The following is a 19,782-nucleotide window of genomic DNA, read 5'->3' as shown; positions in this document are numbered from 1 at the left end:
TGTTGTAGAACTAGTACTCAGTAATCCTCGAAAATGCCATGGTGCTTTTTGCCTGTGGCTTCTCCTGATGCCATTCTGTTGGGTCCAACTTGTTTCTACTCGAATCTGTCCTGACGAGAACAGGTGCAACTCAGCTGAAATCATGATGACTGTATATAGTCCCATATGTCATTGCAGAGTGGAAAAAAAAATTAATAGCATCTAGTAAAGTACAAAGCAAAATCAAATGTGTGGTTTCAGTTACCTTTGCTACTTTGTGCAGTCTGAAAAATACTTTTTGCTCTTGTGAAGTTTGACAACAGCTGATTGAATAAAGCCAATGCGTTTTCAACAGTCTGTATTTAATATTAAATGTCTCTGTGTCCACAAGCATAAACTAGCAATGGGAAACATATCGCTGGGAACAAATATCCATCTCAAGCTGTGGTCTCATCTCTGGTTTTGATTAAATTCCTGCATTTGCAGCAAAGGAAGCAACAAATTTACAACTTTGTAGGTAAGAGAAGATAGTTGAACAGTTGCTCCATCTTGATTTACAGTTCATTTATTTTTATGTACCAGTCAACACACAAATACCTTCTGTTACAGGTTTGGGCTTTGGAAGAGCTTTCAGAAAGGAAAGAATGTTTTCTGATCCCTTTTAAATAGTTAACTCTTTTCCCAAAGCCTATTATCAATTACAGTGAAAAGTGACTTACAAGAAATTTCTGTCTAGATGAATAAAATATTCCAGAGACTAAATATATTCTTAAAACCAGTTTGGCTCAGAGAATGTGCAGGCTTAAGTTCTTTATTAGTCAAAATAAAAAAATAAAAATTGACAACACCAACTCCAGCATTATCTGTATGTTGTTTGGCACTGAGCAGCTGCATTTCTAATGATAATTTTTACACTGGGCTTTCCACATTTATCTTTTAAAGCCTGTGTAGTTAATGGCAGAATGTGTCTTGCTGATGAATGCGTTGACAGCTCGGCGGGAGGGTGTTTGTAACAAATCTGGTCGGGAGGTCTTCTGCAGCTCCTTAACCCGTCAGGCCTGCTGGGCAGTAGCACTGTGCGTGAGTGGGGAGAGCAGTCGCCCTGCGGTCCTGCTGAGACCAGCCCATTGCCCGGAGCTACGCGTGCTGTTATGCCAGCAACAGAAATGGCAGTGACATTTCCATACCCTTCCTTGGGCCTCTCCAGTGACTTGGATCCTGCCATGAGAGCAAAATTTGCATGGACTTGAGTGGCAGGACTGGGCTATGCTCACATAGTGCAGTAAGGACAGCAAGGAATCACACTGCACGGTGTGGGGCTGCAATCCTAGCAGGTCACACTTGGCATTTCGTTGATCATTTAGCTTGATTGAATTCCCAGCTGACCACAGGATCCTGCTCACAATGCTGATAATTACTTTACTGCAGAAACTCAGTGCTGGGTTACATTTTGGGCAGGGGGAAATCATAACCCAGATTACGGCATCACAAAGAGGAGTGAGATGATTGTGAAAGCTCATCCATTTCTCACCCCCTCATCTCTGGCTTATTCTTATGCTGATGGAGAAAAGGGGCAGAGCCACTGCCTTTTTCCTTCCCATCTCCTCCCACCCTCTGCAGGTACACTTTGCACCTCCTGAGTGTCAGAGCACAGGTCTGCCTGGCCATCACATAGATCTTCGTCTCCCCCCTCCAGCCCAGTGTGCATTTATGAAATTGCAGAACAAAATCTGGCCCAGAAAATCTTCACCGCTACAATCAATTTCTGTCCCCGCTGGCCCTGCTTACGTGAGTACAAACATCTCATGCCTAAAGTACAGTTACAGGAGCTATTGAGCTGCCAGCTATAGTTGTTGTATGCAGATCTTTTACAAGAAACTACTGATTTGTACTGGTATCCATCAAGAATAAGCCACAGGATCAGTGAAGGATGCAAAGGAGTTGTGTGATATATATGATTCAGCAGCAAAAGCTGCCCCCTGGAGGAACGAGTCATTAGGCAAATTAGATAGATACAATGGGGTCAGAAAATACCTCCACACATTCAGCAGTGAACGTCGTTATTGTAGTCACTTTACTAAGTAAGTTAACCAAAGAGATTCAAAAACTGAAATACAGAGACTTTATACAGAACGAGTTGGGAGTACAAACAAACAAAAGTAACATTCTTCAAGAAATGGATTTTAGTTGTGTTTTATAAACATCAATAAATACTGAAAAAGACGTGAAAATTCAAAAAGAAACAATACCAACAACTTCAAATTGTCCCAAGGACTATATTTATAATTTAAGCTGATTTTTGATACTTTTGCAATAGGGATTTCATCCAGCAGTCCTTATCTAATTAAAAAAGGAAAAAGAAAAGTAGTCAGCATATTATTGATTCAAAACGAGGGAAGGGGTCACAACTAGAGCAGAAAAATGACACATCCAGTTTGAACCATATTACAATTTGGCAGGAATACTCTTAATGAACACCATGTATGTGTGAGAAAGAGACAGCATCACTATTACAGGCATGAAACGATGATCAAGTGTCATTATCCATTGTCCAAAATGAAAAGGAACATTAGTAAAAGGGGAAATGAAGACTAGAAAAGGAAAGGAAAAAAAAAAACCTAAGGAAACTTTTTAAAAGCCACCTCTTCATAATAGTCTTCTAAGGCAAATGTTGCATGCACTACCTCCCCAAGAAACTAGACAAAGCTCTTCCATTCCCCGTGCATTTCCTTTCATTTAATTTCATGAAGAAAGGTTTGAGAGAGCAGAGCGCTGGGAAGAAATACTACAAACCTCTAAATTAGTGAAAGAACTTCCAGCATCACTATTATATTCTGGGTAGGAGGAACTGGAAGAAATTATGTTTTTCAGCCTCTGAAGTGCAATGATCAATAGCAAAAGGAGAAAAGCTAAGAGACTAAGGAATATAGAAACATAGACATAGACGTTGGATAAACGGCCAGGTGATGAATCCACTGAAGTTGAAAGAGATGTGGGATACAGCTCCAGAAAAGTCCCATTTTCCATGTTTCCTACAAATCCAGATGAAGGGTCGGATTCTGACATTTTTGAGTTTGTGTTTTCAGCAGCATAACAAAGGGTTTATTTTAGGCAACCATTTTTCCATCACAACGAAGAGATGACAAGTCAGCCAGTGAACAAATTTATCCTTTACTGCTCAAGCTGAGGACAATGTAAGATTGTATCCTTTGGAACTGCAAGGGGAAAAAAAAATCGTTATTCGTTAGCACTAAGCTGCAATTCTTAAAGCATTAGCTAACAACTATCTTTATATCTCTATTTTCCAAAATGCATGGATTAGGAGAAATCCTACCCATCAATGAATTAAAATTGACCCTTCCCCACCATGAGTTGTTTAACTGAGGAACGGCACAATCGAAAATGTACTTTATATGGAACAGACATATTGGAATCCAAATTTGTCTTGTGGATAAAAGCTAGTCAAGGAACGAAAAATCCCTCTCAAGACTTCAGCTCCCCAACCTAGAGCAAGGATGCTCAACATCGCAATGGATGACAAATTAGCCACTCACTCCATACTGCCTTGCCAGAGGTACTCAGAATGAGAAAATCTGCCAGACCTGCTTACTTACTATATAGTTATGAAATGGATCAAATGGTTTAAAAGATCGAAATGCATCTCACTCTAATGCTGCCACGGGGATCTCAATGGCAGGCATGTTTCAGTGAAGTGTTGCAGCTTCTGACATCTACAAACAAAATCCCGAGGGAACCGGCAGCCCTGGCAGCTCAGCAAACGCGAGGGGACTATCTAAGGGCAGTGAACGCTAATGGGGAAGAGATCCCATCTTTGAAAAAGCTTTGCCTCTGGCCACTTTGTGTTGGAACTGGGAAGCTCGAGTGCTGGCAAAGGGCAGAGTAGCACAGGACGAGCATATCAGGGTATGCTAAGCTGCTTTTCTATGAACTGATGTAGTCGGTCCCCAGGTGCAGTCTGGAAGCGTAAGAGAAGGCTTGGTGATGGGGAGTTGCTTGTACAAAGCTGACATGCTGTAGCTGAATTACATGGTGTAACCCACTGCCTTTGTTTTGATACAAAACAGATAACAGAAGGTGCAAGCGGGTAGGAAATGAAGCTCATTTTCTGCATATAATCATCCACATGCAATCTTTCTATCCATCCATCCGTGGTCAACCTCTCACTGCAGATACAGGCACTACAGGGAAAGGGGGCGAGCTTTCCTCCCACTAGGAAGACAATATCGATACAGAACTCCGTTCCCAGTGTGGTCCCTCTCATCTTGACCTTGCTTTCGGCCTCGTCCTGTGGCCGTTCAATACAATTATCTCTAATTCACGGAGGCTTTGAGGAAAAGCCCACTGATTTTAATGGTGACAGAGCAAACACTGTCAGCATCAGCCAGAGAGACAGAATCAAGCCCTTAAAGTAATGCTGCGACAGTCTGGGGTCTCTCCCTCTGTGTGTGACACAACTGCCCAAGTATCTCTCTGAGTTTCCGTGAACGTGTCCCAGCACTGTTCCCAGCAATGTTCTGCCTTATAATTTTTCTTATAAACACGCTACCTCTGCTAACTTAGCAACAAAGTTAACCTCTTTTGTGAAGAGGCCAACACTTTTTGACACTAGGTGTGACCACGGAAGCCCCAACCTGAACTAAAGATGCTTAAGAAGAATAAGGTACTTTTCTGCTGGTGCTGTTTCTTCTCTGAGAACACAGAAGCCTTGGAGATACCCACGGAAAATGCTAAGAAGTTTGCGTTGCAGTCACTGAAGTTATTTGCATAGTTACCCACTGTATTTCTGCACTGTAAATTAAATTTAGGAGGTTATGCTATATGTCATAAAAAGCCCTAAGTACCTGAGTAAACAAAGACTACATTAAGCAGTAGGTAGAATCTAATTCTACGTTTTTAAACCCTATCTTATTTTCTATACTTCAGAACTACATCTATACTACCACATAGAACAGGGCAAGGCTATTCTCCGGTCTCAGGGACAACTTGTGAGGCATGCTGCATCAAGGTGGCTAAACTCCCTTTTATCCCCATGGACAGGATGGCCGAATCACAGCTGCCTTTGGGAATGAATGATGGCCAATCCTAACCCCAAATATGTCCAGGCATTCCTTGGACGGTGCTAGCCGGCCAAAACCATGCCAGGAGATGTGCTTGCTAATTCAACAGGAGAGATGATGACAGGCCTATGCCCTGGCCTGGATTAATTTACTAGTACATACACATTCATGTTTTCATGGGTAAAAGGTTACATTCCAGATGTTGTTTTATTGTTTATTTATTGCATTTATTGTTTTATTGCGCAGCTTTTAGTAGTCTTAAGCATCCGATAGCCTACAAGATACGCAGGAGTACAAAACTGCATCTGTAAATACCAGATAAAAATCTTCTTACCCTTGTGGTTTATAACTCATACTAATGCATAAAATATACTAAAACATAACCATTTTATAACCCTAATAGTATTTAGCCCCACAAGAAACAGTATTTATTGTACCTCGTGAAATAAGTCACAACAGACTGAACAAAGAGAGATCCTTATGAGATTATACTCCTTTTGAACTGTCTTTAATTTAGTGATCCAAAATTAACTAATGGAACAATACGTGTTCATTTCATGTTCTGGAAGTAGTTAAGTGCATTATAGCTAATTTATCCTTTTTAACAGATAAGCTTTGATATAGAAGATGTTCATCCTTGATTACTCATCATAATGAAAAGCAGATCCATTATTAATTGAATTTCTTTATAATAACTTAAGGAATTAATTCACATAAATTCTTTAACATGGCAGAAGTTAAAAGCCTTTAAATTCTTCACAGATTTGAAATCCGTTACGTTCTACTTTTACCATTAACAGTTTTGGCCCGGGTACAAGGAAGAACTTTGGCATAGGACTTTCTTTGAAGTTACTGGAAAATTTATGGTCTTAAATAGGACTAATCAGAAGCTCACAGTTAAGCAGAGATGTGAGTGCTTTGCTAGATCAGAGCCTTTATAGGTCTTACAATATCAATTGGGCTATTTTTAACCAAGTATTTTGTAGTGAGATCAGAGGCACTGTAAACTCTGATTCCAAATGACTATGGCCCAGATCCTGGTTGCCTCACTCACACTGTGTAGTGATGTGATGTGTAAATGAACCTCACCATAAAATGTAGCTTCGGCTCAAGTGGCTCTTTGGGTAATATTTTAAGAAGAGAAAAAAAAATCTGTGCTGTTTTAATCACTCATTTAAAATTACAGACAGAAAGTCTAAGGTCCTACTCAGTCTCAAAGGATTTTTACCAACCATCTGTACTCTGTTGGAGTAAAATAGCAAAATCATACAGTGTGAACGTATCTGGTCCTGACATCTGAGTAGTATTCATAGGAAAGGTACAAAAAGTGTAGGGAAATAAAATGGATCTGATTCTGACCCCTGACAGTGTTCCCTGGTGCTGTTCCAGCATTGCAATCCTGCCGCAGAGCAGCCAGGCTGGCTCAGCCAGCGACGTGGGGCAGGGGTGCAAACGCTGTTCTGGACCGCCATGCGACTACACAGTCCTAGGGCTGCACGAACCTCTGCCACGCTGCAAATCAGACCTCCCAGCCTTCAAGAGGGGGATCCACAAGCAGTTTTATGTAGTGCACCACAGCTACCGCTTCGGCTCAGGTTCCTGCTTCTGCCAGGAGAAGAAGGTAAGTGGCATCACCATTTGCCTCTCTTACCCTAATCCTCCCAAAGGAATAATCCCAAATAAAGCCAGATGTCGGCTTCATCTTCTTGTTTGGTAATTGGTTTTGTGCATTTCTGAAAACTAAATAGAACAACATCAAAATATCAAGCCCAAACCTGGTCCCCAAAAAAGGCTTGGGAATTCTGTCACTGACTTCATAGTATAATGGTAAAATTGAAAGTGGCTGACTGCAATAAACTCGTCGTCTTTCTGAGAGCCATAAACCCATCAAGGAATACAACTAAGGAACCAAAGTTTTCAGATTCTGTAGTGGTCCCTTCTTTGCCCTCGTCTATTGTTTGAAGTTGTTTTGGTTTAAGGCAAAGATTTAATTTAAAGTGCTATTGCTGAATGACTGGAGATGGAGAGGAACTCTGACAGGAGAAGGCTTCCCAAATAACCAGTCCTGAAAACTCCTGGGACCTGGCTACTGGGGGACTCAGATTTTACAGTATAGCTGGATCCAGATTACTTTCTCAGGACAGGGATGCTTGGCTTAAGGAGGCTTCCTGAGTCATTGAGTCCAGCCCCACCACTGAAATTCCCAGGTCATACTCTGCCTTTCTGACATCAGCTGAGTTTTCTTGCTGCTATTACTCTGCCTTTACACAGCCTTGCTGCTCTGATGGGCAAACTGCCTAGACACATTCATGCATTTCAGTAAAACAACTCACTGTACCAAGAAGGCACAGACTCCACCTCCATGCTCTGCTGGGTTTAGATGTACAAGAAAGCAAAACCTTGTTCTGCTACTTTAGTCCCCAAATATGAGGGCTGGCACACAAGGAAAGGCTCTGCTAGACACATGGTGTCATTTGTACATCCTCACTTTTCAACCAGAACCACTATTTAAGTATTTTCCTCCAGCTGTGCATTATTCCTCCATTCATGTCCTTGGTATAAATTACTTTTCACAGGTGAGGACAACCACTCTTATTCCAAGGGCAGGGCTACCTGGCAGATACTGTAAGCAGGCTCAGCTGGAGTTTTTCCTCTTTTCTTGTATCCTGTGGTAAATGGGAGATAGGCAAATTGGTGTTCACCAAAAGCAGGGCAAACCGGGTAGGTGAGGGATTAAGCAAGCCATCACTATGTAAGAGGTAAATCCCAGGTACCATGCAGTATCATGCCTGGGTAGCCATGCCAAAGCTATCAACTGTTTGCGTCTTTGATGGCACCTGTCATAAGACCTATTTTTTCAGAAAATGGAAATGTGGTCAGGAGCAGAGGCCTCATCAGTTAGCATATGCCCTGGGTGCCAAATTATATGTAACATATGTAATTTAATTTTGAGCATAGCTGAGACAGTAGTCATCTCCCAGTTCAATCTAAGGTGAATGTTAAATGAGACTGCAGCACTCTCCAGGATGGCATGCAGTAAACGGAGAGCTTTTTCATAATCACAATGTCATAAATCCTTCACCATCCAGTTGCCTATATTGTCTTTCTCTGCATATCTTGATGCAACAACTCCAATTCTCCAGGCTCAGTGAAATATAATTTAATGGAGCATACTCACAACCACTGAGGCCCTAAAAATTGAGGAACAGGAAGCAAAGATAACTCTGGTAGATTCATTTTCTTGGGAGTTTATCATCCATAGATAAGCACTTTGTTTTCTTGGTTCTTCCTGACTTTTTGTGACTACAAGCTGAGGAAATACCTTGGCTGTTTCAGAGGCTTCAAAATGTTTAAGCAGAGAGACAAATTGACATCAAAGAAAATCAGCATTTTTATGCTACATAAACTAACATTTTTGTGACAATCTCCCATCAACTCTTCCTTTACAGGTAGAAGATATTCTAAAAAGCCCTTATTGTAAACAACTCTGAACAGAGGAGAACTTCATTTGCCTTTACCATAGTTACAACAGTGAGGTCCCTCATCCTGTCAGACATCAATATGCTGTTAATTGTATCTATCTGTCTTCGTTCCCTAAAAAATTAAAACCCTTTTGGCTGATTTCAGCCCAACATATACAGAAAGGCAGAGGATGACTGCAACAGAAGGATTCGATTTCTACCATCTTCTTCAAAATGGAGGGCTCTGTGGAGGGCAGGGAGTCGCTCGCTGACCCTGTGCAGGACAGCCAAAGAAGCTTGCCCATGTCAGGTGTCCATGGATTCTGGAAGCAGGAGCCTCTGGCCACCAGGCTTCGTTATCTCTGCACACACTGCCCTCCTGCAGATCCAGTTGCACACATGTGTGTCCTGGGGGACACAGAGATGAGGGTTCCACTAGTGAAACAACGTGCCCACAAGGGATGACTCGGGACCGTACCCCTGATCGGGAGGATCCGGTGGCTAGCAGATCCTAGATGGCACTGAAATTACTCTGGGTCTGTGCAAAAATTGCTTGCTCTGTATGAGGCAGACAGCTCTTTCTTTTGAGTAGAAGAGGGGAAGCAGAAGACATTCATTAAAGATGACACTGATTATCTCTATGAAAGGACTGACAAGTGTGTTCTCTGCTCTCTTTTGCCCTTTTGGAAAGGTAAAGCCAGGAGTGAGCAGATACTGACATCATCCCCTCATGATCTGAAACCAGAACCACCTCTCCTTCGTTCCGCATCAGGGCAGGAAGGGCAGGAGGATTGTGCAGGTTCCCAGAAGAGAGCCCAGGCGATACGGTGATGCCAGTTCCAGGATGAAACCTCTTCATCTCTAAAGGTGTGTCGCCCCCCCAAGCCCTGTTATCCCAGTGATTACTTCCAAAAGCTGGAAGTAAGTTTTCACTAGATCTATTAAAAAGATTAAGGTTTCTCTTGACCTTCGCTAATTCGATATATGTACAAAGGCCAGCGAGCATCTGGTTTAATTCTTTCATCTTCTCCCTCATCACCTTTGTTTTCTACATTTATTTCCTTTACCATATAGGACTATATCACTGCATATGGTCCTTCCAGCTAACATGTAACACAAAGCATTTAATGCCATTAAAAATATGTTTGCATGCTCATACCAAAGGACTGAATGGAGTTTACATACGGGGAACCCTTCAGCCTTGAAAGGCAATTTGCTCTAGACTGGAAAAATGTGGCAATTTAACGTCGTGCAACTAAATTAGACAGTAGCTCTAGACAGAAAAGAAGTGAGCAACATTTTATTCCATTGAAAATGGAATTTTATTCCATTGAAAATAGAAAGATTAGGTAGGAAAGGCAAAGAATGACTGCTTACTTGGAGTTTAGCAAGAATATGATCCTTAATACTTCTTATTCTTGCACAAATGCCTTTGGCAATTGAAAGACCGCAAGTAAATAGGATGATTCTTTTTACTGTTACAGATGGACCCTCCAGGAGCAGAGAATCCCTGGGAAACAGGAGCAGTCACCAACTGACTCAATAAAAAAGTGCACACAAGGAAAAGGAAAAACTATTTCCTGCCACAAGCAAAGTCTTCCTTTTAATTTACGATCTAATTTCATTTTTTATTATGATTTAATATGATTTAAATTTATGACTTTTAAAATCTAAGAAGACAAGTGCCCAGATGGCTTCGTTGCAGGTTAAAATCAAGTTATATTTTGTTTGGGGTTTTGTGTGGGGCTGGGAAAAGGAAACTCTCAGAGCCATAAGGATACTTAGATTAATTCAGATAGATAGGATAAAATGCTTGTATCATTTACATTTCCCATGGATCTGCAGATTATAGAGTTATTTATATCAATGTAAAGCAAAGACATCATGACCTGGGATCAGACCCAGACCCTGTCAGTTGAATCTGCTACTTGAAAGTAAGACAAAAACAAGCAAAGAGAATTAATAAAATACTTACAAGCAGGAAGATATGGGGATGCAAGCCAAATATCCAATGCGCAGGATGTGGTTAGTTATCACGCCCAAATCTAAAGGGATTGCATGCTGAGAAAAGCCCCTATAAAAAAGCAAATCAAAGCTGAAGAGCTTAATAATAACTACATTAATAAAAAAACAGGGAGGAAAAGTGCTGAATTTTGACTGCTCTCGGTGCCAGAAATTTCAGAAGAAAACAAACCGACTGGCATCCTGGCTTGTGTTTTATTCCTGCTAGCCACATCCTTCTACTGTCCAGTTTCAGCACTGCAGGTATAATATAAAAACCATGGTTATCTCTTGATCTCTGCTTTACAGCCATGCCTTGATAACACCTTTCTCCTCTTCTTTTGCAGAGCACTCATGGACCAAGACAACCTGCTGTCCCCTGGCAGCAGGATCAGGTCCTTCTGGATTACACATCATTATTCTCTTTATTTCAGACAATCTGCACTTTAATTTCACTTACCTGAAATCTCCAAACTGATTACTGTATATGCACAAGGATAGCTAGCAGATTTTTGTGTGCTGCATTTGTTCAATACCTAAAATTAAAATGTGGCCCCCAAACTGTCTTTTATAAAGCAAATTAAATTGATTGCATATGAAGAAACAATCCCAGACGATGCAGATTAAAGCAAAAGTAGGGCCACTTTCAAAAAAGATCCTTCCCTCCGGGAAAGAAAAGACGCTTGCACAATCATTATACATCTCAGAGCTCTACCCTTTCAGCACATTTGGTTTGAACTGCATTAGGGAAGCAGATCTCTGGGGATGAATGTTAATGCATTGTTGTGTTGCTTTCATCCCTTCAATCACTGAATCACTTATGGTTTAAGCCTGTCCAAGTTCAATAAAGAAAATTATCTAGCGCTGCTGTTAAAAGTCAGCATTGTTGAAATCCAAATGTTTTGATAACATTGATTATACTAATGTTGCACCCCAAGGGAGTTGGACAGCTTCCTGACCGCCTCCCCATGAAGAAGGAGAGGTGGGAGGCTGCAGGTGAACCCCGAGGTCGGCTTGCCCAGGGATGGACCCAGCACATCCTCTGGATGCGAGGGCATGCACCCCATCGCCTTGCCCAGAAGCATGGAGGCTGAGGCAGGCGGTGGTACTAGGATGGAGAGGGGGATGCAACAGCCGCCGTATACCTTTTCTCTGGCAAATCTGCCTCATGTAACAAAAAGCTCAATCCTAGGCCCCTCAGTTTTGTCTGCTCGTAGCAGAGACCCTTTCCCTTCCCTTTGTTTCTTTCCCTGGCTCTCTTCAGGGAAAGAGGCACGAATCTCTACAACAGGGACTTCATCTTCAAACAAGACAAATATAAATAATTTTGCTTATTTTCCAGCTCTCTTTTGTCTCCGCAGGATCTTCTTTACTCCCTCTCCCCCTAGATACACAGAGCACTGCTCTTTCTTACCCATTTAGCCCTTCATTCAATACAACGCCTCAATCCCTGGCAAGGCAAAGGGAACAGAGCCTACCAAATCTTGAGCTGATTAAACACGCCAGAGATGCAGTGCAAAACACAATACATCCTCAAGGCTCTTTAAATGCGTGCATTCATATTCAAATGGCAAGCATACACAGAGAGATGGAGAGGTCTGAGCTTTTAATTACCTTTGAAAAACACAGAAATATCTGGACCAGAACATCAAGAATCTTATCTACAGGAGACCCCCTGACATACACAGTTGTGTCCCATGGTCCCTCATCCTTTTTTGCACCAGTCTAATGCCCTTCACAGCTATTTTCATGGTCTCAGCTGTGGCACTAGCCCATAGCTGAGGCTCATGCTGACCATGTTCTGGCACAGCAGGATTTAGCCCAAACACTGTATTCACTCCCGTCACCAATAAGATACCTGGGGAGCAGGGACCTATCTGTTCCCTGTATCTCTCAGGATGTGAACGAAGAAAGGAGTCTCATCACTGTACATCTGGAACCTCATATGGGGAAATGGGGCCCTCCTGGTCCTGCTTCCCATGGGAGTGTGAGTCTGAATCTCACCCAAAGGACACACAGTCGCTGGGGAAATCAGTCTCCTTCCTGTGCTGGTTTGCTAGAAATATTTATTTCCCACTTTTGTTGAAAGTTTCCTGTGAAAAATGACAGGTTACTGAAACAAAAAAAAGAAAAAAAAAAAAGAAACTCAAAAGTCCACTCTTCGTTGACCGTAGTGATGGGTCATGTTTGATTTCTCCGTGCCCAGTCCCAGCTTTATTCCCTTTACTCCCACTCTGAGTATCTTTTGTTCCTGTTGGCCACTTTCAGACAAATTCAGCCCCAAGCAGAAACCTCAAAGACAGGCGAGCTCCTAAAGTTTAATGACAGCAGATGATCAGGAAGAGAAGACACGAAGGTTCACACAGCCATTTGGTTCCCCCTAATAGCTTTAGGTCTCGGTAACTGACTTCTACAGTCAAACACAACCGCTAAAATGTCACTGCCAGAGTAACAGACCGCGGGTACCCACTGGAGACAGCAGGCTGGAAGGAGGTCCAGTGCAAGGTTAGCCAGGGAAGAGGGAGGAACTGGAGGGTATCAGGATTCCTTAATTTCTGCATTTTGTGGATGACTTCTTGTTTGATTTCTTGCAAACCCAAATTCGAAAGTTTTGTTTGAAGAAAAAATTTAGTGTAGGGTGGAATGGCTGCTTAATTAAAAATGTACATTTTCACAGGACAAAAAGAAAGGAAGGTAAAAAAAAAAAAAAAATCAGTTAAAGCCCATTTCCCTCAGTGGAACAAGTATATGGAAATATTTCAGCTGCTTCTGTCTTGCCGCCTCCTTTCATGGTTGAATCATCTCGTTCGGGCCACCGCTCCTTGCTGAGGCTGCAAGCGGCTGTGTGGAGCATCCCGCCAACACTAATAAGCCTCTCAGGAGAAGATGCCACCCAGCCTGTATAGGGTGGTGGTGATGCAGTTAATCTCAGAACAAACAAAAGTTAATTAAGCTTTGTTAGCTTGTGCCTGACTCTTAACATGGGCTCCTGATAACCACCTTTTGTATTCGACACAAGCAGACCGGTGCTGGGCTCCATGCCTGGGGACAAATGGCTGGTGCAGCGGAGGGCTGTGCACCGCATTTGCTCTCCCTGAAGCCACATGGACTTCTCATGGGGCAGTGCTCAAGCTCCTTCAGGTCGTTTACTCAGAGCAAAACCTACCAGATAAAATACCAAGCCCCAGGGCGAGCAGTCCTTGTTATTGGAGCTTGATTTCATTCTCCATCACAGTCACCTGTGAAGTTAACAACTTGCAGGGCTCACACCCTCAGGTTCAGCATCCCTCCGGGTAAAGGGGGAAAACCTTCAGAAATATAAGGCACTACACCTACCAGAAATACAGTTTTAGGACAAAATGTGGCTAAATCTGGAAGTGAATGGATTTAAGGTCTCCATTGTCCCCTCCAGTGCTGTGGCACAGCATCCTGCCCGATGCCAGAGGAGGTGGCTGCACACAGGAGCGGAGCTGAGAGCCTCCATCTCTCGTACTCCACAGGGACACGTCCACCCTCTGTGGGCACAGCAGGTCTCGGGAGCCCTCCCTGCAGACTTCAGCAAAGGGCTCTGCTGAACAATAAGTGGCCCTTAACTTCGCTAGTCAAGGGGGTTCCTAGTCCTTAACTAATGAAGTTGTGACCCGGTAAGTGGAGTCCAGAGTAATAAGAAAACACTTTCCTATGGTAAAATTCAGCTGACACACAGACTTCAATATATTTTATAAAAACAAACAAAGTATATGGTCCATATCCCTTAAAATGTCAAGCAGATTTCATTTTAACCTCCTTAGAAATCCTGGCATAATATAAAGCTAGGGCAGAAATTTGCACACTTGATTCAGCAGAAACCTCAGTTAATGCATCATTTTGTTTCAGAATTTTTTCTCTCCATAAAAGCAGATTCAGTACCAACTACGTACTGTGAACTTAAATGTCAAGGGAATTTTGGGCACAGATGTGCTATCACAGCAACCCCACTCACTGTAACTCTGCTTCCCAACTCAGGTGCCTCAGCCTGCTTTACCAGGAGATGTAAGAAAACAGCCTTTTCCTTCGATTCTCTGTTTCCCCTCAATGGTATAACAGAAAAGAACTTCATCCTCATGCCATTCCTTATTTTACCAACGCAGGCTGCATGCCCTCCCTTGACGGAGACTGTGGTATTATCATATCTGTATTTGTGTGAATAATATTTACATATTGTCACTGTTTGCAAAACAGTCTGCAATAACTTATGCAAAGATACAACAGTATTGCAAAGGGAGTTGCAGTGAACCACGCTGTGATGTGTAAGCATAAGGGGGCAGGGTTGCACCTGAAATGCCAAAAAGAGCAAGTGAGGATAAAATAGACTATGGAAGGAGAGCTTCTGCTGGTGCTAGATAGAGTGATCTGTGCGACATTGCCTCTCAGGTGTCCTAGCTTTAGAGGACACTGTTGTGCTCAAATCCAGAGCCAGCCTAATTCCAGTAGCAGGGATATGTGGCAGCACGGGTGAGGGCTTGTCTCAGCATCTCACCAGACAGCCGCTGAAGGCATCACAGCAAAAGCAAACGTGCTGGGACATATCAAGGAAATTAATGAAATGATGGACAAGATGCCTATATGAAGCTACAAGTAAGTGCAAGGGAAGCTCAGGGAAATACAAAGGTGATAGCTTGAGGGAGACAGATGCTGAGAGCACGGGATGATCAAAGCCCAGGGGGTATGTCTTGGTAAAGCGGGAGAGATGGTACATCACGTACAGGATGACTATCGAGGACACTTGAAAGTGAAGCCTGCGGCTGACATGTCTGATGCAGGAGAGAAGGGGGAGCATCAGAAAGACTGACAAAGAGGGAAGACGCAGCCGAAGCGGCAGGCTACGAGGTGGGTTTTTGCAGCCGCGCCGTGGATCAACTATGCCGTAACAGGATTTCCTCTGTGCAAGCCAGGAAAAGGAGGTAACCGCAGTCATGAAGACACAAGGGGAGGAGGGCTTGCAAGAGAGTGCAGCAGGTAGAGGTGAAAATGCCTTGACTTTTTAGTATTTAAATTCCAGGTTGCAAACCTACCAGAAACACCAGATTTTTCAGTAACTTCTGGATGTACTCTATGGTTGAGCTAATTCCTCTTCTGCTCCTGCGTAGATGGGGCACCAGGAGGAAAACTGCGCTGCTTCCTGCCTCTGATGGGGAATTTACAGAATACCATTTATAATTTGCGCTGCACCATTAAGACCCAATTACGAACAAAGACACTTGGCAGACACAAGCTATCCCAGTCAGCCTATTATGTCTGAAAAGGTTAACGAAATACAAACAGCAATAACTTCCTAAGCCAAATATATTCATATACACTCACCTACTTGGTGATAGTACTAGAGTAGACTTGGATGCTGAAATAGCCCAGTTCCCTTCCCCACCAGTTCAAGGTCCTACAGCATTTCTCCTGTTGACAGCAATGCACACGTACTGGATATAGCAAGTAGCAGCCTGCAGGCAGGCAAGGCTGCATGTCGGAGCAGAGGAAAGCCGGGGAAACATGAGGGAGGCAGCGGTGACATGCCTGCCTCTCCTTCCCCCACCTTGGGTGATACGGATGACCCAGTCTGAGGAAGAAGTGGGGAAGGAAGGCAGCCAGTACCCAGCTACAACCAGCAGCAACCATCCCTAAGGGGCACAAGCCCTTCTAGGCATTATAGCAGAGAGAAGGAGGCTGGTGGTTTCAGGTTGCCCTTCGTTTCAGTCTGTTCAGGCACCGAAAAGTCAGAGCAGGGTCAAAATGACTGTAAAAAGCAAAACTGGAAGGAAACAGACATCCACCCTCCAGCCAAATCCCGTATCAGAATAAAACTGCCAGCACTATGTACATCCTATATGGTCCAGGTTGTACACGTTTCTTCTATTCGGCTTTTTCCCATTCTCCTATAATCACCTCAGAATTAAATTTAATAATATTCAGGATGCATTCCTAATTTTCTTTGCTTATATAAATGCTAATCAATGTGGCAAATGCTCAGCCCTTTACCACTATTTTCACAATTTCCCTCTAACTGTTTAGCATTTGCAAGGGTAGGAAGAGTTTGCTTCACTTGCTTTCTGTCCCAAACTTCATTACCTCTACTGAGATGATATTGTAACAGCCTGTGGCTTTTAGCTAGACATAAACTGTTTGAAAAGGTCACATTTTTGTGCATCCATCCTGTTTTCTTTTTCTACGTTGTGCTGTCTAAGCTCAGCTCTTCTCCCAGTACGTTGGGTAGGCATTTTACAATTTATTTGCAGAGGGAGCAATTCCTTTCCCGTCATCTTCCTGCAAACAATGTGAAAGAGCACACGGGTGGCAATCTGTGCTTATACCCACAGAACCAAAAATGTGCTTGCACAGTGATGACCCAACGCTCTGCACTATCAACCCCCCCGTCCGCAGCATCTTTCAGAAATGGAAACCGACCTGTGCCTCCCTTCTCTCGACATCCCTCCTTCCAGAAGCAGCACAGCCCCAGACGCTGTCCCCACGCTCTCCCGGAGCGCTCCCCTCTCTGCCTCCAGCAAAAGCAATTTCTCCGAAACGAATTAGTGTTCATTCAATTCAAGCACTTTGACAACCCACAAAGTCAGTAGGGACGAAAACAGGTTCTTTCCAAAACACATTTGGGAGCCATCAAACACAGGTCTAACACATACCTAGGTTAAACGCATGTGGAAACCAAATGCCCTTGATTAGGGCACACGACAGAGGAAGCACGCAGAAGACTCCCGGAGCAGCAGCGGCCGGCGGGCTCGGGGGCTGGCACCGCTCCCGGGGCGCAGGGCGGCTTCGGGGGCCCGCTCCGCCGCGGGAGCGCCGCCGGCACCGGGCAGCCGAGGAAGCGCTGCTCGGCGCTGCGGGAAGGCGAGCAACAGTTCTCAGCGGACCGGGCCAGCCGTACCCCGCCGAGGCTCAACTCAAACCGAGGGCACCAATAAAGCGCACCGGGATTTAGGCAGGAGGAGAAGAAACACCCCAAAGCCAAAGTGCCGACCTGCCTTAAAGAGGGAGACGGCCAGACCCCGCCGAAACGCCCACCCTCCTGCCCGCAGCCGCCCCGCTCACCGCTCACCGCTCCCGGCTCCGGCTGCGGCTCCGGCTCCCCCGGCCCGGCTCCCGCTCCCGCTCCCGCCGCCGAGCGCCGCCCCCGGCCCGCCCCTCGCCCGGCCCCGCCGCGCTGCCGCCGGCCCCCGGCCCCAGCCCCGGGGCGCTGCGGGGCCGGAGCGGGGCGGGGGCGGCCGCCGACCCTGCCGTCGGTGCCGGGGCGGTTTGCGCTGTGGCAGGGGCGGGGGGCTGGGGCTGAAAGTCACCGGGGTTTATCGGGCATCACGCAAACCCGCGCTGCCAGCTGGCTCTGACCCTGCCACGGCTGTCCCATAGCATATACCGCTGAAATGTGTTGCTCTCCAGCTCCGGAGGCTGATCCTGTTCCAAAGAGAGACCGTGTGATGTCTACACCTAACTGGGCAGAGCAGCCTGTGGGAAAAAAATTGTCATGATGAGGGTGGTGAAACACTGGAACGGGCTGCCCAGAGAGGTGGTAGACGCCCCATCCTTGGAAACATTCAAGGTCACGCTGGATGGGGCTCTGAGCAACCTGGTCTAGTTGAAGATGTCCCTGCCAATTGCAGGGGGGATGGACTAGATGGCCTTTAAAGGTCCCTTCCAACCCAAACTATTCTATGATTCTATGATTCTGTGAAATGCAGGCTCCTCCATGGCAGAGAGTCTGCAGAGGGTCAGATCGTAGCACTGCAACCAGGAGCTGGGCACGGTGAAGGAGTGGGTTAGAAAAGCAGGCTCCCTGGGAAGTGGAAACTTGCAGGTGTCTTTCTGAAAACTCTTCCAAGTTTTCAGGAAAGCTGCTGAGGCCCTCAAGGATACTTTTGACATCATTTACACAGGACTGAATTAATAGTCATGCCAAGACCAGCTGAGATAATGCCTATAAAGTAGCATAAATGAGAACAAAATCTGGATTCGATAGTTCATTTAAAGAGTGACTTACAAACATATATATATCTGGAATCAAGTATTGGGAAAATGCTGGCTGTTCATTTAGAGAGTGACTTACCAACAGATATCATATATCTGGAATCAAGTACTGGGAAAATGCTGGCTGGATGGGACACATTTCTTTCCATGGACACTGTGGAAGGAAAGGCTCAGCTGGCTTCTGGTGCACTTGTCTCATCCACTATGATTTTTTTGGCCAAATGACTTTACTGTGGGTTATAAATCAGTGACGAGCACTGTGAAGAGCAGATGGGGAGTTTAATGCACCCTCTGCAGCTCAGTCTCGTGTCTGGCTAATGTCCATGTGCAGTTCTGAAAAGGATATTGGAAAAGGTTGTTCTTCATTTTAAATTGCTCTTTGGGAGCTGCGCAGTTTGTAATGTGCTGTGGAGGCACTGCTGTGAGATGTGCTTTCTTTGACATAGTCTATACAGTTTCAGTAGAAGAGTAACTTGGGTTGTCATGAAACAAAGTCAGTTTTGGAGGAATAAGACAAATCAATAAGTAAATAAAATACAAATCTTCAAGGGAAAATCATTCCCAAAGAATGAAGCAAATTTCTCCTTGATAGCAACCTTTGAATTCAGTGTCACAAAAAAGAAATGGGTTTGGCTTTCAAGTGGCAAAACTGCCCTGTCCATATTTTATCTATGAAAAAGGAAGTCAGTGTTTTTGTGGGTTTTTTTGTTTGTTTGTTTGTTTGTTTGTTTGTTTGTTTGTTTTTAAGGTTTAGCTTCTCAGCAGGGAAAGTAATGTATATGGTATATGAACTCAAAAAGAACAGAGTATCAGTTAGTGCTATGACATCCCTAACCTGAAGGCTGACCACTGGCTCAGTTCAACTTGCAGCTACTGCAGAAAAGGGCACATTTGACAGGGGACTTGCTGATTACATGAGCTATTGTGGCAATAACACACAAAGCCTGTTGAAACTGTAAAGAAAAAAATACTGTAGACAGCTACCACACTACTGGCAATTATTAGATTAGAGACGAAGAATCCTGATGAAACCATTTTTAAAAAATAATGAGAATTTGCTGTATCCTTTCTTATTTGTATACTCAGACTAGAGGGCTCTTTGGTGCAAGTCCTATGTCTGGGATGTCACTGGATATAAACAGAGACAGATGGTAGATTAAAGTTCTCAACATTGATTTTGTCATATAGACAGGGGCCCAGGTACAAAACTCTTACGGAGACGGGAGAAGCAAAAGCAGTAAAGCAAAACGTTTGAA

General features: G+C 44.1%; 1 protein-coding gene across 1 annotated transcript; it reads right to left on the bottom strand.

The window, feature by feature from the left end:
• Window positions 1–2,624: 2,624 nt before the first annotated feature.
• SERTM1 (serine rich and transmembrane domain containing 1) lies at window positions 2,625–17,664 on the bottom strand. The gene is made up of 3 exons (XM_082337868.1): window positions 17,597–17,664; window positions 10,494–10,592; window positions 2,625–3,194 (listed from the first exon to the last, which is right to left on the bottom strand). Exon 3 carries the CDS (start codon window positions 3,043–3,045, stop codon window positions 2,722–2,724), a length of 324 nt encoding a protein of 107 aa, XP_082193994.1. The 5' UTR covers window positions 3,046–3,194; window positions 10,494–10,592; window positions 17,597–17,664; the 3' UTR covers window positions 2,625–2,721.
• Window positions 17,665–19,782: the final 2,118 nt, after the last annotated feature.

Source organism: Platalea leucorodia (assembly GCF_965183815.1).
Source record: "Platalea leucorodia genome assembly, chromosome: 2".
Taxonomy (NCBI): domain Eukaryota; kingdom Metazoa; phylum Chordata; class Aves; order Pelecaniformes; family Threskiornithidae; genus Platalea; species Platalea leucorodia.
The sequence above is the reverse complement of the archived record's forward strand: the minus strand, read 5'-3'. Positions and strand labels throughout refer to the sequence as shown.

Coding starts and splice junctions, on each gene's coding strand:
- SERTM1 (XM_082337868.1), bottom strand. CDS start 3,045: ATGTCAGAATCCGACCCTTCATCTGGATTTGTAGGAAACATGGAAAAT.